Source organism: Sciurus vulgaris (genome assembly GCF_902686455.1).
Source record: "Sciurus vulgaris genome assembly, chromosome: 2".
NCBI lineage: Eukaryota > Metazoa > Chordata > Mammalia > Rodentia > Sciuridae > Sciurus > Sciurus vulgaris.
This window is the reverse complement of record NC_136462.1, coordinates 164,280,670-164,300,400: the sequence shown is the minus strand read 5'-3', so window position 1 is coordinate 164,300,400 and position 19,731 is coordinate 164,280,670. Positions and strand designations below refer to the sequence as shown.

Here is a 19,731-nt window from a genome sequence, read left to right as displayed (position 1 = left end):
TCAGTGTGATATTGGCTTCATAGAATGAGTTTGGGAGGGTTACCTCCTCTTCGATTTTATGGAATACTTTGAGAAGTATTGGAATGAGCTCTTCTTTAAAGGTTTTGTAGAACTCGGCTGAGAACCCATCTGGTCCTGGACTTTTCTTTGTTGGTAGGTTTTTGATGACTTCTTCTATTTCAGTACTTGAAATTGGTCTATTTAAATTATTTAGGTCCTCCTCATTCAGTTTAGGCAATTCATATGTCTCTAGAAACCTGTTGATGTCTTCGAAATTTTCTATTTTGTTGGAGTATAGATTTTCAAAATAGCTTCTAATTATGTTTTGTATTTCACTCGTGTCTGTTGTGATATTTCCTTGTTCATTCCGAATTTTAGTGATTTGGGTTTTCTCTCGTCTTCTCTTTGTTAGTGTGGCTAAAGGTTTATCAATTTTGTTTATTTTTCCGAAGAACCAACTATTTATTTTGTCAATTTTTTGTATTGTTTCTTTTGTTTCAATTTCATTGATTTCAGCTCTGAGTTTAACTATTTCCTGTCTTCTACTACTTTTGGTGCTGGTCTGTTCTTCTTTATCTAGGGCTTTGAGCTGTAGTGTTAAGTCGTTTATTTGTTGAGTTTTACTTCTTTTATTAAATGCGCTCCATGAAATAAATTTCCCTCTAAGTACTGCTTTCATAGTGTCCCAGAGATTTTGATATGATGTTTCTTTGTTCTCATTTACCTCTAAGAATTTTTTAATTTCCTTCCTAATATCTTCTGTTATCCATTCATCATATAATAGCATATTGTTTAATCTCCAGATGTTGGAATAGTTTTTGTGTTTTACTCTTTCATTTATTTATAACTTCAATCCATTATGATCTGATAGAATACGTGGTAGTGTCTCTATCTTCTTGTATTTGCTAACATTAGCTTTGTGGCATAATATATGGTCTATTTTAGAGAAGGATCCATGTGCTGCTGAGAAGAAAGTGTATTCACTCTTGGTTGGATGGTATATTCTATAAATGTCCGTTAAGTCTAAATTATTGATTGTGTTATTGAGATCTGTGGTTTCTTTGTTCAATTTTTGTCTGGAAGATCTGTCCAGTGGTGAGAGAGGCGTGTTAAAATCACCTAGTATTATTGTGTTATGGTCTATTTGGTTTCTGAAATTGAGAAGGATTTGTTTGACATACATGGATGAGCCACTGTTTGGGGCATAGATGTTTATGATTGTTATATCTTGCTGATTTATGCTTCCCTTAAGCAGTATGAAATGTCCTTCTTTATCCCTTCTGACTAACTTTGGCTTGAAGTCCACATTATCGGAAATGAGGATGGATATTCCAGCTTTTTTGCTGAGTCCATGTGCATGGTATGTTTTTCCCCATCCTTTCATCTTTAGTCTATGGGTATCTTTTTCTATGAGGTGAGTCTCTTGCAGGCAACATATTGTTGGATCTTTCTTTTTAATCCAGTCTGCCAGGCTATGTCTTTTGATTGATGAATTCAGGCCATTAACATTCAGGGTTATTATAGAGAAATGATTTGGTTTCCCGGTCATTTGGTTCATTTTTAAAATTTTGTTTATTTATTTGTTTGACACAACTTGTTTCCTTCTTTATTTGACAATTCCTTTAGGATAATTCCTCCCTTTGCTGATTTGCTTCTTTGTTTTTCATCTCTTCCTCATGGAATATTTTGTTGAGAATGTTCTGGAATGCTGGCTTTCTTTTTGTAAATTCGTTTAGCTTTTGTTTATCATGGAAGGATTTTATTTCATCGTCAAATTTGAAGGTAAGTTTTGCTGGGTATAAGATTCTTGGTTGGCATCCATTTTCTTTCAGGGCTTGAAAAATGTTGTTGCAGGCCCTTCTAGCTTTTAGGGTCTGGATTGAAAAATCTGCTGATATGCGTATTGGTTTCCCCCTGAATGTAATTTGGTTCTTTTCTCTCACAGCCTTTAAAATTCTGTCTTTATTTTGTATGTTAGGTATTTTCATTATAATGTGCCTTGGTGTGGGTCTGTTGTAATTTTGTGTATTTGGAGTCCTATAAGCCTCTTGAACTTGATTTTCCATTTAATTCTTCAGATTTGGGAAATTTTCTGATATTATTTCATTGAATAAATTGTTCATTCCTTTGGCTTGTTTCTCTAGGCCTTCCTCAATCCCAATAATTCTTAAATTTGGCCTTTTCATGATATCCCATAGTTCTTGTAGATTCTGTTCATGATTTCTTACCATCTTCTCTGTTTGTTCAACTTTGTTTTCAAGGTTAAATATTTTGTCTTCAATGTCTGAGGTTCTGCCTTCCAGGTGTTCTATCCTATTGGATATGTTTTCTATGGAGTTCCTAATTTGGTTTATTGTTTCCTTCATGTCAAGGATTTCTGTTTGGTTTTTTTTCAATATCTCTAACTCTTTATTGAAATGATCTTTTGCTTCCTGTATTTGCTCTTTTAACTGTCGATTGGTGCGATCATTCAATGCTTGCATTTGCTCTTTCATCTCATCGTTTGCTTCTCTGATCATTTTAATTATGTACATTCTGAACTCCTTTTCTGTCATTTCTTCTGCCATGCTGTCATTGGGTTTTATTGATGTAACATCTAGATTTGTTTGCAGCATTTTCTTTCCTTGTTTTCTCATATTGTTCAGGTATCAGTGGACCGCTGAGATATTGCAGATTTCCTCTATTGACTTACAATGTCCCTGAAGATTTCTCTATATATCCCCCCTTAGCTTTCAGTAGGCTGTAGTCTTGGAGGAAGTTGATAGTGCGGTGCTCCACAAGGAAGATGCCTCTCTAGGAGTGGTGTCTTTCAGGTAGGGTATAATCCCTGCTAGTGGGCAGAGGTGCCTCCACTTGTTGACCAATGGCCATCCAAAGGGGACCTAGGCTGCGGGCTGAGGCAAGGCCTGTTTGGGCCTGAGTCTCTGGTTTTACCGTCCTTGTGGGGAAACCTCACCCGGCAGGGAAGACTCACCCGGTGGGGAGGTCTCGCTGGTCAGTTCCCTCCTAGAGGTTCCCCTCAATTTACAGCTACCGCCTGGGCTGGGCTGCCTTCCTCTGCAAAGTTCCCAGGGGCCCGGCCCTACCTCCTGGGCCTGGGAGCCTCACCCTTCTCAGATGACTCTCCTTAGGCCGCCCCTCCTCAGAGAATCTGCCCACAGGCCTGGAACCTTCGCTCCGCCCTAAGCCTGTCTCTGTGCGGCTCTTCCACCCAGAAGCCTCCTAGATCCTGTAACCCTGCTCTGCACCTAATCGCCTGGCTATGCGGCCCCTCCTCTGAGCAGCCACCTGGGGCCCCGAACAATCGCTCTGAGTCCCAGAGACCCGCCACACGCCTCTTCCTCCAGACAGCCGCCCAGTATTCTGGTGCGGTCACTAGGAGTCCAAGAAACTCACTTCGTGCCTCCTCCTCCCACCAACCACCCGTAGCCCTGGGCAATCAATCACTCCGAGTCGAAGTGACCCTCCCCGTTCCTCCTCCTTCTCCAGATAACCCCCCAGGTGTTCCGGAGCGGTTGCTCTGAGTGGCTCTGAATCCACGTGACCCGCTGCACGGGTCCTCTGGGCAACCGCCCGGAGCTCTGGTGCAGCCACTCAAGACCAAGCGACCCACCACGCTCCTCCTCCAGGCAGCGCCCCTGTGTTCAGGAGCTGTCACTTTAAATCCAAACAACTCACCACTCGCCTTCTCCTCTGAGCAGCCGCCTGGAGCGCTAATGCAGTCACTGCGAGTCCAAACGACCCGCCGCGCTCCTCCTCCTCCTCCTCCTACTCCTCCGGGCAGGTCCCGGTGTTCAGAAGTGGTCTGAGTCCAAACAGCTCGCCACGGAGCCCCTCCTCTGGCAACCGCCTGTAGCTCTGGTGTAGTCACCCCGAATCCAAGCGGCCGCGCTCCTCTTCCTCCTCCTCGTCCTCAGGGCAGGCCCCGGGGTTCAGAAGTGTCGTTCTGAGTCCAAACAGCTCGCCGCGCGGCTTCTCCTCTGGCAACCGCCTGTAGCTCTGGTGTAGCCACCCCGAATCCAAGTGGCCGCGCTCCTCTTCCTCCTCCTCGTCCTCAGTGCAGGCCCCTGGGTTCAGAAGCGTCGTTCTGAGTCCAAACAGCTCGCCGCGCGGCTTCTCCTCTGGCAACCGCCTGTAGCTCTGGTGTAGTCACCCCAAATCCAAGTGGCCACGCTCCTCCTCCTCCTCCTCCTCAGGGCAGGCCCCGGTGTCCTGAGTCCACACAGCTCTCCTCGCCACTCCTCCCCTGGGCAGCCGCCGGAGCCCCAGTGGTTGCTCCGAGTCCCAGCGCTGTGCTGAGCGGCCTCCTTTACGGCGCTCTCAGTTGTCCGAGTTCACTGCTCCAGCAGGGGGAGGGGCGTCTCGACGGCAGCTCTACTTCACAAGTTCCCTGCGTTCCAGGAGCACCGTCCCATCCGGGACGCCTCCCCAATGGGTGAGAGTCACCCGGCTGCTTTGAGTTGGTCCCAAGTCTCTCAATATCTCCTCTTTTGAATCCTGAGTCCTGGAGCAACATGAAATGCAGCCTCCCTCTAGGCCGCCATCTTAAAAAACCCCCCAGAAGTTCCTTTTTTTTTTTTTAACATTTCAATGTCTTTTTTTTATAAGGAGTGAGTTGTGTACAAGGGGTTAAATGCTTTATAGACAAGAAAAGAAAAACTGTGATGGAACCAACTTATTTATCATCACAACCTTCTTCATCTTTCTCTTTCTTCTCATCCTCTTCATCTTCCTCCTCTTCCTTCTTTTTCTTGCTTTTTTCAGCCTTGATGACTCCCTTTTTTGCTGCATCAGGTTTTCCTTTAGCTCAGTAGGCAGCAATATCCCTTTCGTATTTTTCCTTCAGCTCAGCAGCCTTCTTTCCCTAAGGCTGCTTTTCATCTGCAGCAGTGATTCCATATCTCTGTTTCTTTGCAACATCACCAATGGACAGGCCACCGGAGGCCTCTTGGATGCACTGGGATCCTTGAACTTCTTTTTTGTCTCCCCTTTAGGAGGGATATAGGTTTTCATTTCTCTTTCATAACAGGCCTTGTCCATCTTTGCCATGTCTTCAAATTCTCCTTTCTCTTTAGTAGACATGGTCTTCCATCTCTCTGAGCACTTCTTAGAAGACTCTGAGAAGTTAACTGAAGCAGCTGGGTGCTCCTTCTTGTGCTCCTCCCGGCAGTTTGCACAAAGAATGCACGTGATGGCATTTTGCCTCTCAGCTTCTTAGGAGCTCCTTTGCCCGTCTTAGTTGTTTTTCCTCAGCGGGGCACAGAGTCGCCCATCTGGCTCTCACTTGCCCTGGCGCTGTCTCTGTGGAGCTCAATGTAATGCAATGGCTCAGTAGAATCTTCTTAATAGGTGGTCTTGAGAAAACTGGATACCTTCTTTCTTTTCCGGGAAGAATTTCTCAAAGGATCAGGTTTCTCAAATTCTGCTGACTTTGTCTCTTCTTTCTCCTCTTCCTCATCAGGTATCAAAGAATATCTGGTCCCACCTGGCTGCATGAAGCAATCTTTTGCAAAGTGGCCTTTACAGCCGCACTTTTTGCAGGTCGTGTTCAGCACAGCCTCAAGGGTGATCTTCTGTCCAGTGTAATCCTGGAAGGACCGCCTCCGCCTCTCTTCTTGCTCAATGATAACGTTGTTGGGGTCAAGGTCTTTCCCAGTTCCTTGGTTGACAACTTTCATGGAGAGGGATACTTTTATTCTATCATTTTTCTTCTCTCGGCCAATCAGTTTCACCCACACTTTGTCTCCGACATCTACTATCTCAGAAGGCTTGTCCACCCGACAGGAGGACATGTGAGTTCGATGGACCAGACCTTGCTTCCGACAGCCTGGGATTTTGATAAAGGCTCCATAGTCTGTCACCATGGCAACTTCTCCTTGGAAAATAGTGTAGAGAGCAGGCAAGTTTTCCATGGTCTCAGGTCTTCCTGAATTCATCCTTAATGTTCTACGGCTCCTCCATTTCTCTTCTGCTAAAGCTAACTCAAGTATCCTGGGAGGCTGAGGCAGGAGGATACCAAGTTCGAGGCCAGTCTCAGTAACTTAGAGGGAGGTAGCTCAGCAGGTAGAGGAAAAGCATTCCTGGGTTCAATCCCCAGTACTTAGCGTCAGCTCCTGCTCTCCCCGCCGCCGTATTGCCCGAAACGCCGAACCCAGTTGTATTCTTGATGACTGCCATTTTGACTGGTTTGAGATGACATCTCCGTGTAGTTTTGATTTGCATTTCTCTGTTAATGATGCTGAACATTTTTTTTAATGAATTTGTTGGCCATTTGTATTTCATCTTTTTGGGAGGTGTCTTTAATTCATATGCTCATTTATTAATTGGGTTATTTGATTTTTTGGTATAAAATATTTTGAGCTCTTTAGATATTCTAAATATTAATCCTCTGTCAGAAGAGAAGCTAGCAAAGATTTTTTTTTCCCATTCTGTAGGTTGTCTTTTCATATTCCTAATTGTCACTTTTGCTGCACAGAAGCTTTTTATTTTGGTGCTCTCCATTTATTAACTCTTGACATTATCTCCTGAGCTTTAGGGCTCCTATTGAGAAAGTTGTTACCTGTGCCTAAAACCTGGAGTGTTTTCCCTATGTTTTCTTCTTGGACTTGCAAAACATTGTCTCAAAAAAAAAAAAAAAAAAAAAAAATGGGAATGTGACTCAGTGGTAAAGTGCCCCAGGGTTCAATTGCCAGTACTTAAAAAAATGCATAGTGCTCAATACATATTACTGAATGGTGGGTGACAACCTAGAGTAATAAGAGCTAATACTTGTGTGTAATTTTAGGAAATGGATAGAGTGAACCCTGTTATTATGTATAACTATAATGCACTAATAAAAACATTTTAAACCTTAAAAAAAAAGAAATGAATAGAGTGGTAGTACAGGTCAGCGTGAGACCTAAAGAATCTCAATAATATGATGTTCATTTGAAAAATATGGAACCTAAAGATCAGAATGGTTTCTCTATGTAACATTTCTGATTTTGTACAGAGTACAGGGTAATGCACTGCTTGACATAAATGCAAATATCAATATTTGTGTCACAAATAAGATACATTAGGTCATTTGTAAAAGTTACAACATGGTTCATTATAGTACTTTTGCTGAATGTACCCGTATGACTTTAAAAAAATCTGGTTTACCTTCAATATAATCTTTCTAAAAGCTCTTTATTATATTAAACCAAATTCTCTAATGTTGTGTTTGATGCAACAAATAAAATTAAACCAGAAAATACCAAGTGTTTAGGTAATATAAGTGAACAGCCTAATGTTGATTATTTTGTTTCTGCCCTTTTGCTTAGGTGAACATATATAAGCTCTCACACTGAGAGGACTATTGTTTTGTTTTTTATAAATATGGGGTCAGATCTTACATATTACTCTGCAGCTTATTTACTTAAGAGTATACTATGAATATTCATAGTCCTGATAAAGATCTAAGTTATCCGTTTTTAATAGCTGCACACTATTCGGTAGTTTGTACCATATGTATTTAGCCAAGAACATCACTATGAAATAAAGTAATCACCTGTTGCAATTAATCTATTGCTCCTGAAGATTTAAATTCCTATCTGTAATCTGAAAAAAAGGATAAAGAAAAAGATAACAGTTCACAGTTTCTCCTCAGTGTATATGCAACAGGCCTGTGAGGAAACCCTGGAAATTAACATATTTTCTTGGGAGCAGCCATTAGAATTGGGGATATTTACAAGATATAGAGGTTCCAAGTCATCTCCTTCACACTCACTACCCTAAATACCTATGGATTTCACCTTCCTGCCCAATTTTGTTAAAGTGTTAGAATCCTTCTTAGGACAAGGAATAGGAATTTGTATTCCATTATCCAGAATGCCTTTTTTTTTTTTTTTTTTTTTCTGCTATGGACTTATTTAGCTCTGCCATTCAAACATGAACTGTCTGGTACAATGAGAGAATTTCAGATTGTGAGGCAAAGTTTATAGAACTGGAGCAAATGAAGGCACTGTCATTTTCCTTGGATATAGATTAGTACTAATATCTAAAAAGTTTATCCTCATCAGTAGAAATGTGCAGATGGTAGCAATTTAAATCTCGAGGGATGAGCATCTTCATTGCTATAGACACTTTCATCTGAATAGAGCCATGGCCACAGCACTGTGGGGGTAAGGAAGCAAGATCCAGCCCCAGAAGATCTGTTTGCTTCAGCTGTAAAGGAGATCAAGGATCTTAGCCCAGTGAGCCAAGTTCCAGGGCTGAATGCAGTTTTTTTACAGACATGGAATGATGACAAAGAACTTGGGTTGTACCTTGGTCATGGGCTAACCACATATGTTAGGAGCCAGCATCCAACTATAGTTTTGCATGTATACAGGCCTACAAAAGTTTGCTCTGGATATGCAAAATGTCAGGTTAGAATACAGAGGCTAATGTCAAGGCCCTCCTTTGCTAGAACTTAACATCTAATACACACCCAGACTTGGTTCTTATGGAATCTCAGGTAAGGTGAGGTAGGGTCTACCATTTGAATATCCACAGTTCTTATTTCCAGATCTAGGTGGGACATTCATAGACTGATAACTTTTTCTTAGCAGTGTGTCTACAGATTGGAGCCTTAAGTGAAGCCCATGCTTTCTTCTCAGAAATGTCAAATCTATACATCTAGAATGTGGGTAGGAGGAAGAAAGGAGAATATTATTATCTCTTTACAGTACCTGGTTGTACCACATTCTTCTGTCATTTCAAGTAGATTTGTTTCAGGTAATTGCGTGGTTGAGATACACAAAAAACTGTCTCTCCATGCTGGTTGCTGGTATATTTAGTTGAGTAAGTCTTCCTGTTTGGAAAAGAAGAGTTGGGTATATCTGTGACTTACCAAAGAGTCAGGTGTAGAAACATCTTGTCATGTAAACATGTCTGATCTGACTTTTGATTCTTGATCAGTTGGCTGTCATTATTGACTTCCTAATTACTTCAGGTCTAGTTCTTGATATCTGACTCTCTTAATCTATTGCCTTATCCTTGATGTGGAAAAAACAATTTTAGTTGTTTAGCTTCCCTTTTGAGCTTTAAAAATAAAATGATGTTGATCAGAATTATGGCATAGTTATAAATTGTTTCTTAACAATGGGAAGGTTAGAGTTCCACTATCAAAATTAGTAATTATTATTTTTTTCTTCCAGGTTTGAAAATCAATACCAAATATAACTGACTTTTTCTGCCTTTAGCTGACAGCAAATAGCTAAATGTTCTCCTATGGTCACATAACCCCAATGAATATTAGCTCCTTTTATCCTTCTATCCTGTTTCCCCACCAAATGGTGAGATGTTTTTGAGAGGCAGATGCAAAACCATCTCATTATTCAAAATAATTGTTGTCAATACCTCTTACACTTCAGCTGTACCAGAGTACAGATTTTAGTGTAGTTGCCATAAGCACTTTTGAGTGAAATATTAAAATAAAAGGTGAGGGGCTGGAGTTGTGGCTCAGTGGTAAAGCACTTTCCTGGCATGTGTGAGGCCCTGGGTTAGATTCTCAGCACCACATATAAATAAACAAAATAAAAAGATCCATTGACAATCAAGCAATATTTAAAAAAAAATGAAAGGTGAAGACACATCATTCGGTCTATGCTAAGCATTCATATTGGGGGAAAGATGGTGGGTAAGGCATAGGCATTGTTGCCAGACTGAAAATTGCATTCATAGGGTACAAATAAAAAATTAGTGGAGCATACAATACAGAACAGAAGAGAGAATAGTCTTCGTAGATTTATTAGAACACTAGACCTTTTGAACGAATTCAAGAGGGTTTATGTCCAAAGTAGGGTTTTTTGATAAGTTTGGAAATTACTGAACACATGTGTTAAATAGGTTTCATTCCTGCACTGTCCCTCATTATGCTAGTGTGCATTGTTAATCTCCAAGACAAGGATAGCATATGTGTATTTCCAAACTTATACAATCCGAAGATTCTGTTTAAAACAATTCTGTTGTAGGAGGACATAATGAAATAACGATGAGAGAGGAGTCCAGGGAAGGGGTTCAGCATGACAAGAAAATTTGATTAAGGACTTTCAGAGAGGAAATTGGCACCTTCACACAACTGGTAATAACCTAAATTTCAACACACATAATTGGGGACCAAAGGAAGAGAGGAGGGCAAGGAGACTGGAAGACAGCACTGTATATCCTGCCTTTCATTGCAGCATATTTTTCAAATTCTTGGTAATCCAGATTCTTGAAATCAACTGATGGTATACTGACTAATAAATAATGGAGGGTTGGGAATATGGGACAAAGACTTGAAATCCTAGATTGTTTGACTGCAAACCTCAGTCCTGAACCATACTGCTATACTGAAATAAAGACAAAAAATAATTGTAGCATACGCAATTACAGGTCAGGAAGTCCAAGTGTGAGATTGCCATATTACTTCAGGTCTAATCCCTGGATTGGGACACAGGCCTCTCCAGGTCTTCATGGCTTCACTTATCTCTTATTTCTGCTACAGTTGTGACTACCAGTTCTTCATGGGCTCCAACTAAATTCATGCAGATTAAACCCATCATCACCTCACCAAATCTTATTCCTACTCTACTCTAGTCTGAATTTCTGTGTTGAAGCTATTGCTACTTCCTGGGGCACTCAAACTGAGATAGCAATTGTCAGTGTCTTGTTTATTCACAGAGTAATTATAAATTCATAAATACATTCCTATTTTGATAAATCTCCATAGAGTGTCTAGCAGGGGTCTGGTTATATGATAAACAACTGCAACTTACCAAGAGTCCTAAAAATTGTCTGGTCACTGGATAGGTATTAAGGTAGTATACAAAGATACCCAGTCAGGGTAGGCTGCCTCATCAATATTTTTGGAACAAATGATTGTGTAACACTTTATATTCCTATCATTGTTCTCATTTAGCTATTTTAAAGTTCATATAGTTGACTACTGGGGATTCCCACACAGAAATTTCTTTCCTAACCTTTTAGGTTAGGAAAGTTAACCTACAAGTAGTGATTTTCAGTGTTCTGACAATAATTTTACATCTTTCACAATTACAGTGAAAAGTAACTTTGCCATAATATTTTATCTCAAATGACAGCAATATGACATTTCTTCATTCAAGCTATAAGATAGCTACAGCATTTATAGATACCATGTACATTTTTATTCATTTAAATACATCGCTTATTCCACTAGAATTACTTTTTAAAAAGTAATCTAATTTTCCATTCTTTTTGTTATTTGGGGAAACAGTATGAGGTTATTTAATCTTTGAATTTGACACTGAGACAGTAATTTAAAATAACTGAAAACTTAGTAAGTTAAGAAACAACAACCACATAGATTTTTCCTATACACAATTCAGGAACCATTGACATTTCAGCAAGCACATGAGTTTAATATGCCATATGAGGTCCTAGGCTCATTCAGAAACAGGTTGAAGGAATTCTAAAGCTAACAATCTTTTGTGAAAATGACCATAAAATTATCTAAACATATTACTAAGAACAATAATTCTCTTCCATGTGTTTGTCCCTGGCATGGTCCTTGTGGTTGTATATAGCACTCCATTAATTTCCCACAGTCATAATAGTTATTCATTTTGCCTCTGGGAAGAAATGAGGACTTCAGCAATGTCACTGTCTCACACTTTGGCTTCCTAACATGTTATAATGTACAAATTGTTCATTTCTTGTCTATATAGCAATTGTTCATTTCTTGTCTGTATAGCAATTGTTCATTTCTTGTCTGTATAGCAATATGATCAGGACTAAGGAGTAGAATAACCCAGGATTTCTGCCCCATCATTAGGTCCTGTATAATCTTGGTTAAGTGGTTCTACCTCCCTAAGTCTCAGTTCATTCAATGGGGGTCTTATAACTCACATCATAAGATCACTGTGAAATTGAAATGATATAGTGTGTTGTAGCTGACTCTGGTAGGGTCCTCATTTCTTTATCTCAGATGCCTCTTGCTAAGAACACTTCCTACTCCTTGCCTTTTTTTTTTCTTGGTTGCTGGAAAATGGTTGGTTCATTCCAAGGCAAATTGGAAGTCTTCAGACGTAATGCTTACAAAAGCAGTACTTGATTTGGAATACCTTCGAGGCATGTTCTAAACATCTGCCAGAGTTACCCAGCAGGACTGGTCTGCAGTTGCTGGTAGAGGTGGCTTACTTGGTAGTGACTCCTTTCTTTTCATTCTGCATCTCATTTCTCCTCTCCTTACTGGTTATCCTTCCACATAAAGTATTGGACCTCAAATCTTTGTCTCAGGGTCTACTTCAGAGAGAACTAAAATTAAGGTATGTGAAAAGCACTTAGTATAGTGTCTGACACGTGGTGATTAGTAATAATTATTAATTCCCAGAGACATATTTAATTAGTGTGTAAAAAAATCAAGGAACTATAATTTTGAAAACCACCCTCATGACTGTTACTTCTACAACCCTTTATTTTTCACCTTTCTCTTATTGTTTCAAAAACAATAAGAAAAAGACACCTGGAGAAAGGACAGATTAAAGAGAAATGGATTGGCTAGGGGAATCATAAAAATAAGTCTTCATAAACTTGTTTTCTATTTGAACATTAGGAACATGTTCAACAAGAGAATTGGGGCAATGACTTCTCCCACATTAATTTTTTCTGCCTTCTAAAATAAAAATTTCTGACACTTACTTTGGCCTGGAAGTTTGTCAGAACTATCATAAATATAGAATTTTAAATGTATGTGTAAGAAAAAATGTACCCGTTTCTGATAGTGTCGTAGAGTTCTTCATTTCATCTCATTTCCCCTTTTTAGTACACACTGAACATTGATAGTGTGTTATGATAAATTAATCATAATACCTTTGGAGGCCAAGTGTCTCAGAAAAAAGCAACAGTAACATCTTAGGCAAAATGGAAAGCATTACAATCACACCTGTAACTCATTAATTTGGACCAAGGGTTAGATTTCTCAGAAAGCAATTACTAGGATGGATTGAGTTCTTTCATACCCAGTTTTTTTTTTTTTTTTTTTTTTTTTAATTATAAGAGTGTGTTGAATATTTTCTCTCTTACCACAGTTGCCCTCAGCATTATCCAGAACCTGTGGTCCTGGATTACTTCATCATTTCTTTCTTTGGAAACTATGAAAGGTTAACTATTGCAATATTTAAAAATTAGGCTAGAAGAAAAGATGCGTACATCTTTCATCTCTATATTCTGAAAGAGCTTAGCTTTATTGTCAGTGGAGTAACACTGTTAGGAATGCACTACCTACCTCTATAATACAAAGCTTATGTATCATTCAAAAGTGATTGCTATGTGTGTGTTTGGAGTGTGTGCTTGTATGTATGTTCATGTATGTTTTGCTTCTGTATTCATTCAGCTATTAATATCTGTTTACATACAAGTCTTTAGAGATAAGTAACTTTAGTGATGATAAAATCATGTTTGATTAGGTCTGGGTATTAAAATTTATCTGACTTTTCCAATGCCATATAAATTCTAGTAAAATTATGTCTAAGTTATAAAAGAAAAGCAATTTAAGCAATTTTTAGATTACTTGTGCCTTGAGTTTATTTTTACTTTTTCACACATATTTTAATATTCTTTTTTGTTGTATCTTCTTAATGAAGTAGAATTTCTATGTGTTAATTTTCAGAGCTATATGTAAAAGTATAATATCATTGACAAATTAACATAATGATCAAATAGAAATTAACTCCTGTGATTGATCAATATAACTCTATGGACCTGCTTTCACAAAATTGTTATTGCTGTCAAATATTTTATGTTTGAGTTAATTGCCTTTCTATAAAGTGATAAAGGCTGTCCTAAATTCCAAAGCTCTGTGATTTTTTTTTTTTTTTTTAAATGAGAAGACAGTTGTTTGTTACATGTGGACTAATTCTGGAAATAGAGTTGAGGAAAGGAATTGTAGCATTTCCTGCCTCATTCTACAAATGAGGAAATCAAGGTCTAGAGAGTTTGTGAGACTTCCCCAGAGTCACATAGCTGAGAGGCAATGCAGGAAAAAGAACACACTATTCGCATAGCCAATTCATTTCTCTTTAATCTACCTTTTCCATCACATGTCTGTGGCATTTTAAAAAGGGATTAGAGGTGTCTTATGTGGTAGGATCATGGAGGTGATGGAATGTTAGAACTTCAGAATATTTCAGAGATCTCCTACCATAACTCCACTTGGAGAAAACTAATTCCAGAGAGTTGAGATGGCAAAGAAATCAGAATGCCAACTTGTGATCTCATTATAGCCATTCTAAATTTTAAGGGGGCAGGGATTGAACCTATTCTTTCAAAGCACAATTTATACTGTTGCCTCATCCAACCTTAAGAGAGAATTCTTGACACCATATAAAGTAGCTGTTCATGTCTGTCTGGCATCAATAGAACAGTCCTAGTTCATTTACACATTTCTTTTTTTCTATGATATAGGTTAGCTGGTTTATTTATATATCCCTGCTGAAATCAGCAATGTGTGTTGGCTGAACTATAGCTTATGTAGAAAAAACTATTCATATTTTATTATAATGCCTTCAGCAGCCCTTTACTGGCATTATGATTAAAATGTGTGTCTCAGGATTGTTGCTGGGGAAATGGCCAGCCAGCAAATTTGGTTTCAACCCAGGACTGTTCCAATTGATGTGAGAGGTGTCATTACCATGGGGGTTATATTATTGTCATCAATTTATTTTCCAGTCCTCCTGGTAAGGAATATTGGAGTTTTCTTTTTGAAAATTGAAATTTGAAAATGACTTGTTTTGCGGGGTGTATTTTCACTATACTTTCTTTGTTTCCTAGGCCACAGGTAAGAGTTAAGATGTACAGGAATGCCTTTTTTTTTTTTTTTTTTTCTTGGTGAACCTCACTCCCTCTTCACATGGCTGGTGCAGGTGCCCATCACAACATGCATACACAGGCCCACACTCACAAAGGCAGAATCTATACCATTCTTGCCATATTGTTATTTGACATTCACACTATATTTTCCAATACATTAGCATTATAATTTTTACATTCATGTACTAAGGATACATATAATTTTGAATATATTGATTCAAAATCATTTAAAATATGATCTAATAAGTTACAATGCCTCATTCAATGATTCAAGTTAGCATCCATCTCAAGGATATTATTACTTATTCATTAACTGAAGCCCTTTAATTTTATACTGTGCTTCTGGCAATTGGGACTTATTTGGTACTTGTTACAGCTACATTAGACAAGTAAATAAAAATCAGATGGAAAACCTCAGCAACAGCTGGAAATAAACCAGTAGTCTGTTCAGGCCCAGCAGAGTGAAGCACTATGTGACTGTGCATGGAGAAATATCAGCCAGAGCTGCTACACACTGTGAGAAGAGATTACATATCTCTGGGGTTTTGGCCTTCTAATTACTAGGGGGTTTCTTTGTCCATGAATGGTGCCACCTGTGTGTTTGGGAGTAATATAAAATAATTAAATCATTATCACAAGGGTAATAGTATATGTCTTTCTGGTTTGGCTCTGATAAGAAAACCTTAAACCAGAAATACATAAAATGTTGTAGAATGATATAAAAAGGTTCTTTGAGAGGATTATTCTTGTTGTTATTTTAAATTTTCCTTCACTAGTATTTAGTTCAAGTACATGATAATTCTAGGGAATTACCAGTATTTATCAGACCACCCAAGGAAGAGCAATGCTCTGCCAATAAGTAAAGCCATTGACTTGTAACAACTTGCTTCTGACTTCTAAATCTCACTCATTTAGGTAAACAGATGTCTTCTAGAATGACTGTGGTATAGCAGACTAAACTTATTTCTTGCTTTTCTAAGAGCACATGAACATAGTTTGTTTTTTAAGACTGAAGATTATAAGTAACTGATAATTGCAAAAGCATATTTACATCAACTGCACTGCAGTTTAATCTTTTTAAAACTGAATAATCTATTCGTATACTATTCTTTCAATAACAGTTTCAGTTCTAAGATGATGCAAGGAAAAAAGATGATTAAGGTATGGAAATCTTTTAAGGCTATTTAAAATTAGTTATGTCTAATTATCTACTTTAATTATAATTTCATCAACTGGTAATGTTCAGGGTCTGAAATTTTTTTTTCTTCCAAATATTGTCACTTTGGAGGAATTAGATTAAACCATAGCATATGGAGTCTTTGAAATTGTAGACTGATACCTTGATCTCAGGAAAGTCAATCATCCTAAAACTTTCTGGAATAAGACAGGAGTAAAAGACAGAGAGAGATTTCTTTATTTTGTCTTTGCTTTCAACAGAGGAACTATATTATTAAAACTAGAGTTGCAGTATATATCCTACTGCTGAATTTTTCTTACTTGGATTTAGGGCATAACCTAAATCCAATGCTATTTGTTTCTCCATGTAACCAGAAAGAACAATATCTTTTGCCTAAATTTTTCTAATATATATTTCAAGGATATCTTAAAAACAGTGTTTCTCAAATTTTAGCATGATCAGAATCATAAGAAGGGCTTCTCAAAAACCTACATCACTGTATGAGTCCTCCAGAGTTTCTGGCTCAGTAGGGCTGGAGTGCATTCCCTGCCCCCGCCCCCCCACCCCAGGTTTGCAATTCTAACAAATTTCTATGAGATGCTCTTGTTTCTGCTTGCTGGAACCACACTTCAAGAGTAGATGCCTTAAAACAATCAGCCCCTTAGATCTAAAAGAATGCTTATATACTATATATTACAAGAGTTATCTCTGGCTTAAGGGACAGTTAGAAGAACACTTGTAATGAGTAACTCATTGCCATCTATCTACTATCCCACCTAAACATCTTGTGGCCACATAGTAAAGCCAGTCCTTCTCACCTACAGGGCAGATGTCCTCTCCCATGTCTTCTGAGGTGATTTTCACTGGGCATGCAACCAGACAAGAGCTTGGTTCCAATGATAGTGCAGTTCTGATTGTGTCAGTACAAGGAATGCTGACTACCCAGGGATTAGCAAATCACTTAATTATACTTTAAGAAACCTCCCTATTTTTCTTTCTTCTTCCCTCCTCAGGTTACAACCCCAAAATATTCTGTGTAGATATAAACAGTATTGGGAAAAAGGGTCTGGTGAACATAGACTGGGCACCACGTATGCTCAGAGATTAATAATTCTGCTATCCCTTTGGGAGTATATTTATTTCAGACAAATTTGCCTTACTTATAATTCCTTAAAATAAGTTTAACAACATGTATAATAAACTAAAAGTTATCACTATTTCAGAAATTTCTTTTGGTGTTTCTCTTCTAATAATTTTCTCCTTGACACCTTCTCTTTGTATTTTTATCTAAGATTTTTAAAAACTATTTAAATGTAACATCTTTTTAAAATTTTCAAAAATCATAGGTTCTTTTATTTATGATTCTTACAGGCATGTGAGGGTAGGGGGCTTGGTTAGAAAGAATAAAGGTTATAACCTGTCCTGTCTGTTGAGACAGTGATTTTAATTACATTTAATTCCCATTCACTCTGTATGTTACTTGATCCACTCATTGGTTTAAAAGCATTTTGATAAATACAGCCCTGGCTTAACCCCTTGCCCTTCAACTCTTCTAGAATTGCATCCAGGCTTAAGTGAGTTTGCCACATTTAGATGTCATACTTTGTTACTGATGAAAAATATTGAGGTCCCTGCTAGATAGTGGAGCTCATGTTTTTCCAGACAAAAACCCACATTCCATTAAAAAAAAGAATTTGTTGCAATTTTGTTGCAAAAGGCTTTCAAGATGTTGGCTTAAACTACAAGTAATAGCTTACAAGACCTCAGTGGATCCATGCTTCTCACATGCATGTTAATGGTTTTAAAGCATTCATAAATGCTTTAAAATATTTTGGTAAATATTTTCCTAAATATGCTTAACTTATTTGTTAATGTAACAAGCAATCATCAAAATCCATGTTTTATCTGACACTATACTAGGTACATAATATCCTACAGTTGAGATTGGAAACGCTAATTTAAATACACATTTTAAAATATTTTGTTTGAAAACTGGATTATAATAGAAAATTTTACCATTCACTTATTTTATGTAAAAATCTATGAATTTAAAAAAAAATCTATGAATTTGAGCAACACAAGCAAACATAATCTCACTTTAAGAACACATTTCCCTCATTTTCTGTGTTTTAATAATTTGCTTCTAATGATATGGAAGTGCCTACTTTTACTGGACAACATGGCAGGATGGAAGGTTACCAAATTCAAGAGTAAAGAAATTTAAAAATCATACTGTAAAAATTGAGCAATTGTGAGAAAAGTTATTTCAATAAGAAATCCTTTTACAAAAATCATTCAACTCCATGGTGGCCTTTTATACAATTATGCTGGACTGGATTTTTGTCCCAAAAAGTGGTGTTTTCTGGTACCAACTAGCACAATTCTAATAGGATGATAGAATTGTACTAATGTCTGACTTGGTGGGTTGTAAGAAGAACACCCTTGCTTAGGGGAATTACAGACTGGAGTATTTGGGGGTGATGGGATGTCAGGTCTCCACCTTGCTCTCAAATCATTCAGAAAAACTGTTAATAAGAAAATGAGAATGTGTGTTTGTGTGTCCCCAACTTTTGTTTTGATCTTTACCTAGCCATTTGTGCTCTGATATTCTCTTGTGAGGTAAAGGCAGTGGCAGTGAGCTGCAGCTCCCAGTCAGTCACGTGATTACACTGGTAAATAACCAGACACTCCACAGTATACTGTGTTTGGCATGGAAGGTATATTAAATGCATTTTCAATGAATGATATTTTCATCTTACAATGAGTTTTTCAAGATGTAACCCCATCATAAGTTGAAGAACACTTGCAAATATTGGGATACATATATAATGAAGAACATACGTATTATTATGGGCATATATACAGAAACAATTGTGATGGAATATTAACAATTGAGAAATCTGGATGAAGAAGATATGGGCATAAAGAACTTTTTACACTGACTGCAAATTTTCTATAGGAAATTTGAAATTATTTTAAAAATAAATTATGTAAAAGGTCCTCACTATCATATGGGGGTAGATCATACCAACACATTAATTACTGTAATGTTTCTCAGATTCCTTATATCATGGTATTTAAGTTTGATCCTGTATGTCATAATATTTAATTTTATAATAAAACAATTTCTACAAACTCTTGGTCATTTAACATTCTAAGTAAATAATTTAATTTTGGTTTTAAATAAAGATAACCCTAGAAGAATTGTGCTTTCCTCTACTATTTTGTGTTTTATGGCAATTAACAGAAAATAGTGATGGCTCTCTATTGCTACCAATGGATTGAATTTTTATTTGCTATGACTCTTCTGGTTTTCTAGTTCTTAAATATACATTATAATTTCAAGACAGCGCATAAAGCACTGTCTTTTTTCACTGTGGGGAAACAGATTTTAAATTTCAAAATTCTCCTTGTCCATTTTTAAGGCTTATAATTAGATGATGGTTTCACAAAACTCACAATAGATGAAAAATGAACATTGTATTTCCTCACATGTGCATCAAATAGCAGGTTTCTGGCTTATAAATCAGGAAGAGCACAGAAAGATACAACTAGAGTCCTTTTAGTTCCCGTGTTACAGCCAAAATCCTGACATTCAGGCATATTTACAAGACCTACCTTATGTGCTTTGAGTGGGCTGAAAAGAATGAAATAATTTCACAGGGCACCTTTTTTGAAAGACTGGTGAGGAGGATGGCATCCTTTCTGAAAAAGAAAAT

General features: G+C 37.7%; 2 protein-coding genes across 4 annotated transcripts in view; one reads left to right on the top strand and one right to left on the bottom strand.

The window, feature by feature from the left end:
- MACROD2 (mono-ADP ribosylhydrolase 2) overlaps positions 1-19,731 on the top strand; it is a 2,108,743-nt gene that overhangs the window by 677,339 nt on the left and 1,411,673 nt on the right. The window lies entirely within an intron of this gene.
- On the bottom strand, positions 5,275-6,150 carry LOC306653023 (zinc finger CCHC domain-containing protein 17-like). The gene is made up of 2 exons (XM_079125773.1): positions 6,101-6,150; positions 5,275-5,991 (listed from the first exon to the last, which is right to left on the bottom strand). Exon 2 carries the CDS (start codon positions 5,934-5,936, stop codon positions 5,343-5,345), a length of 594 nt encoding a protein of 197 aa, XP_078981899.1. The 5' UTR covers positions 5,937-5,991; positions 6,101-6,150; the 3' UTR covers positions 5,275-5,342.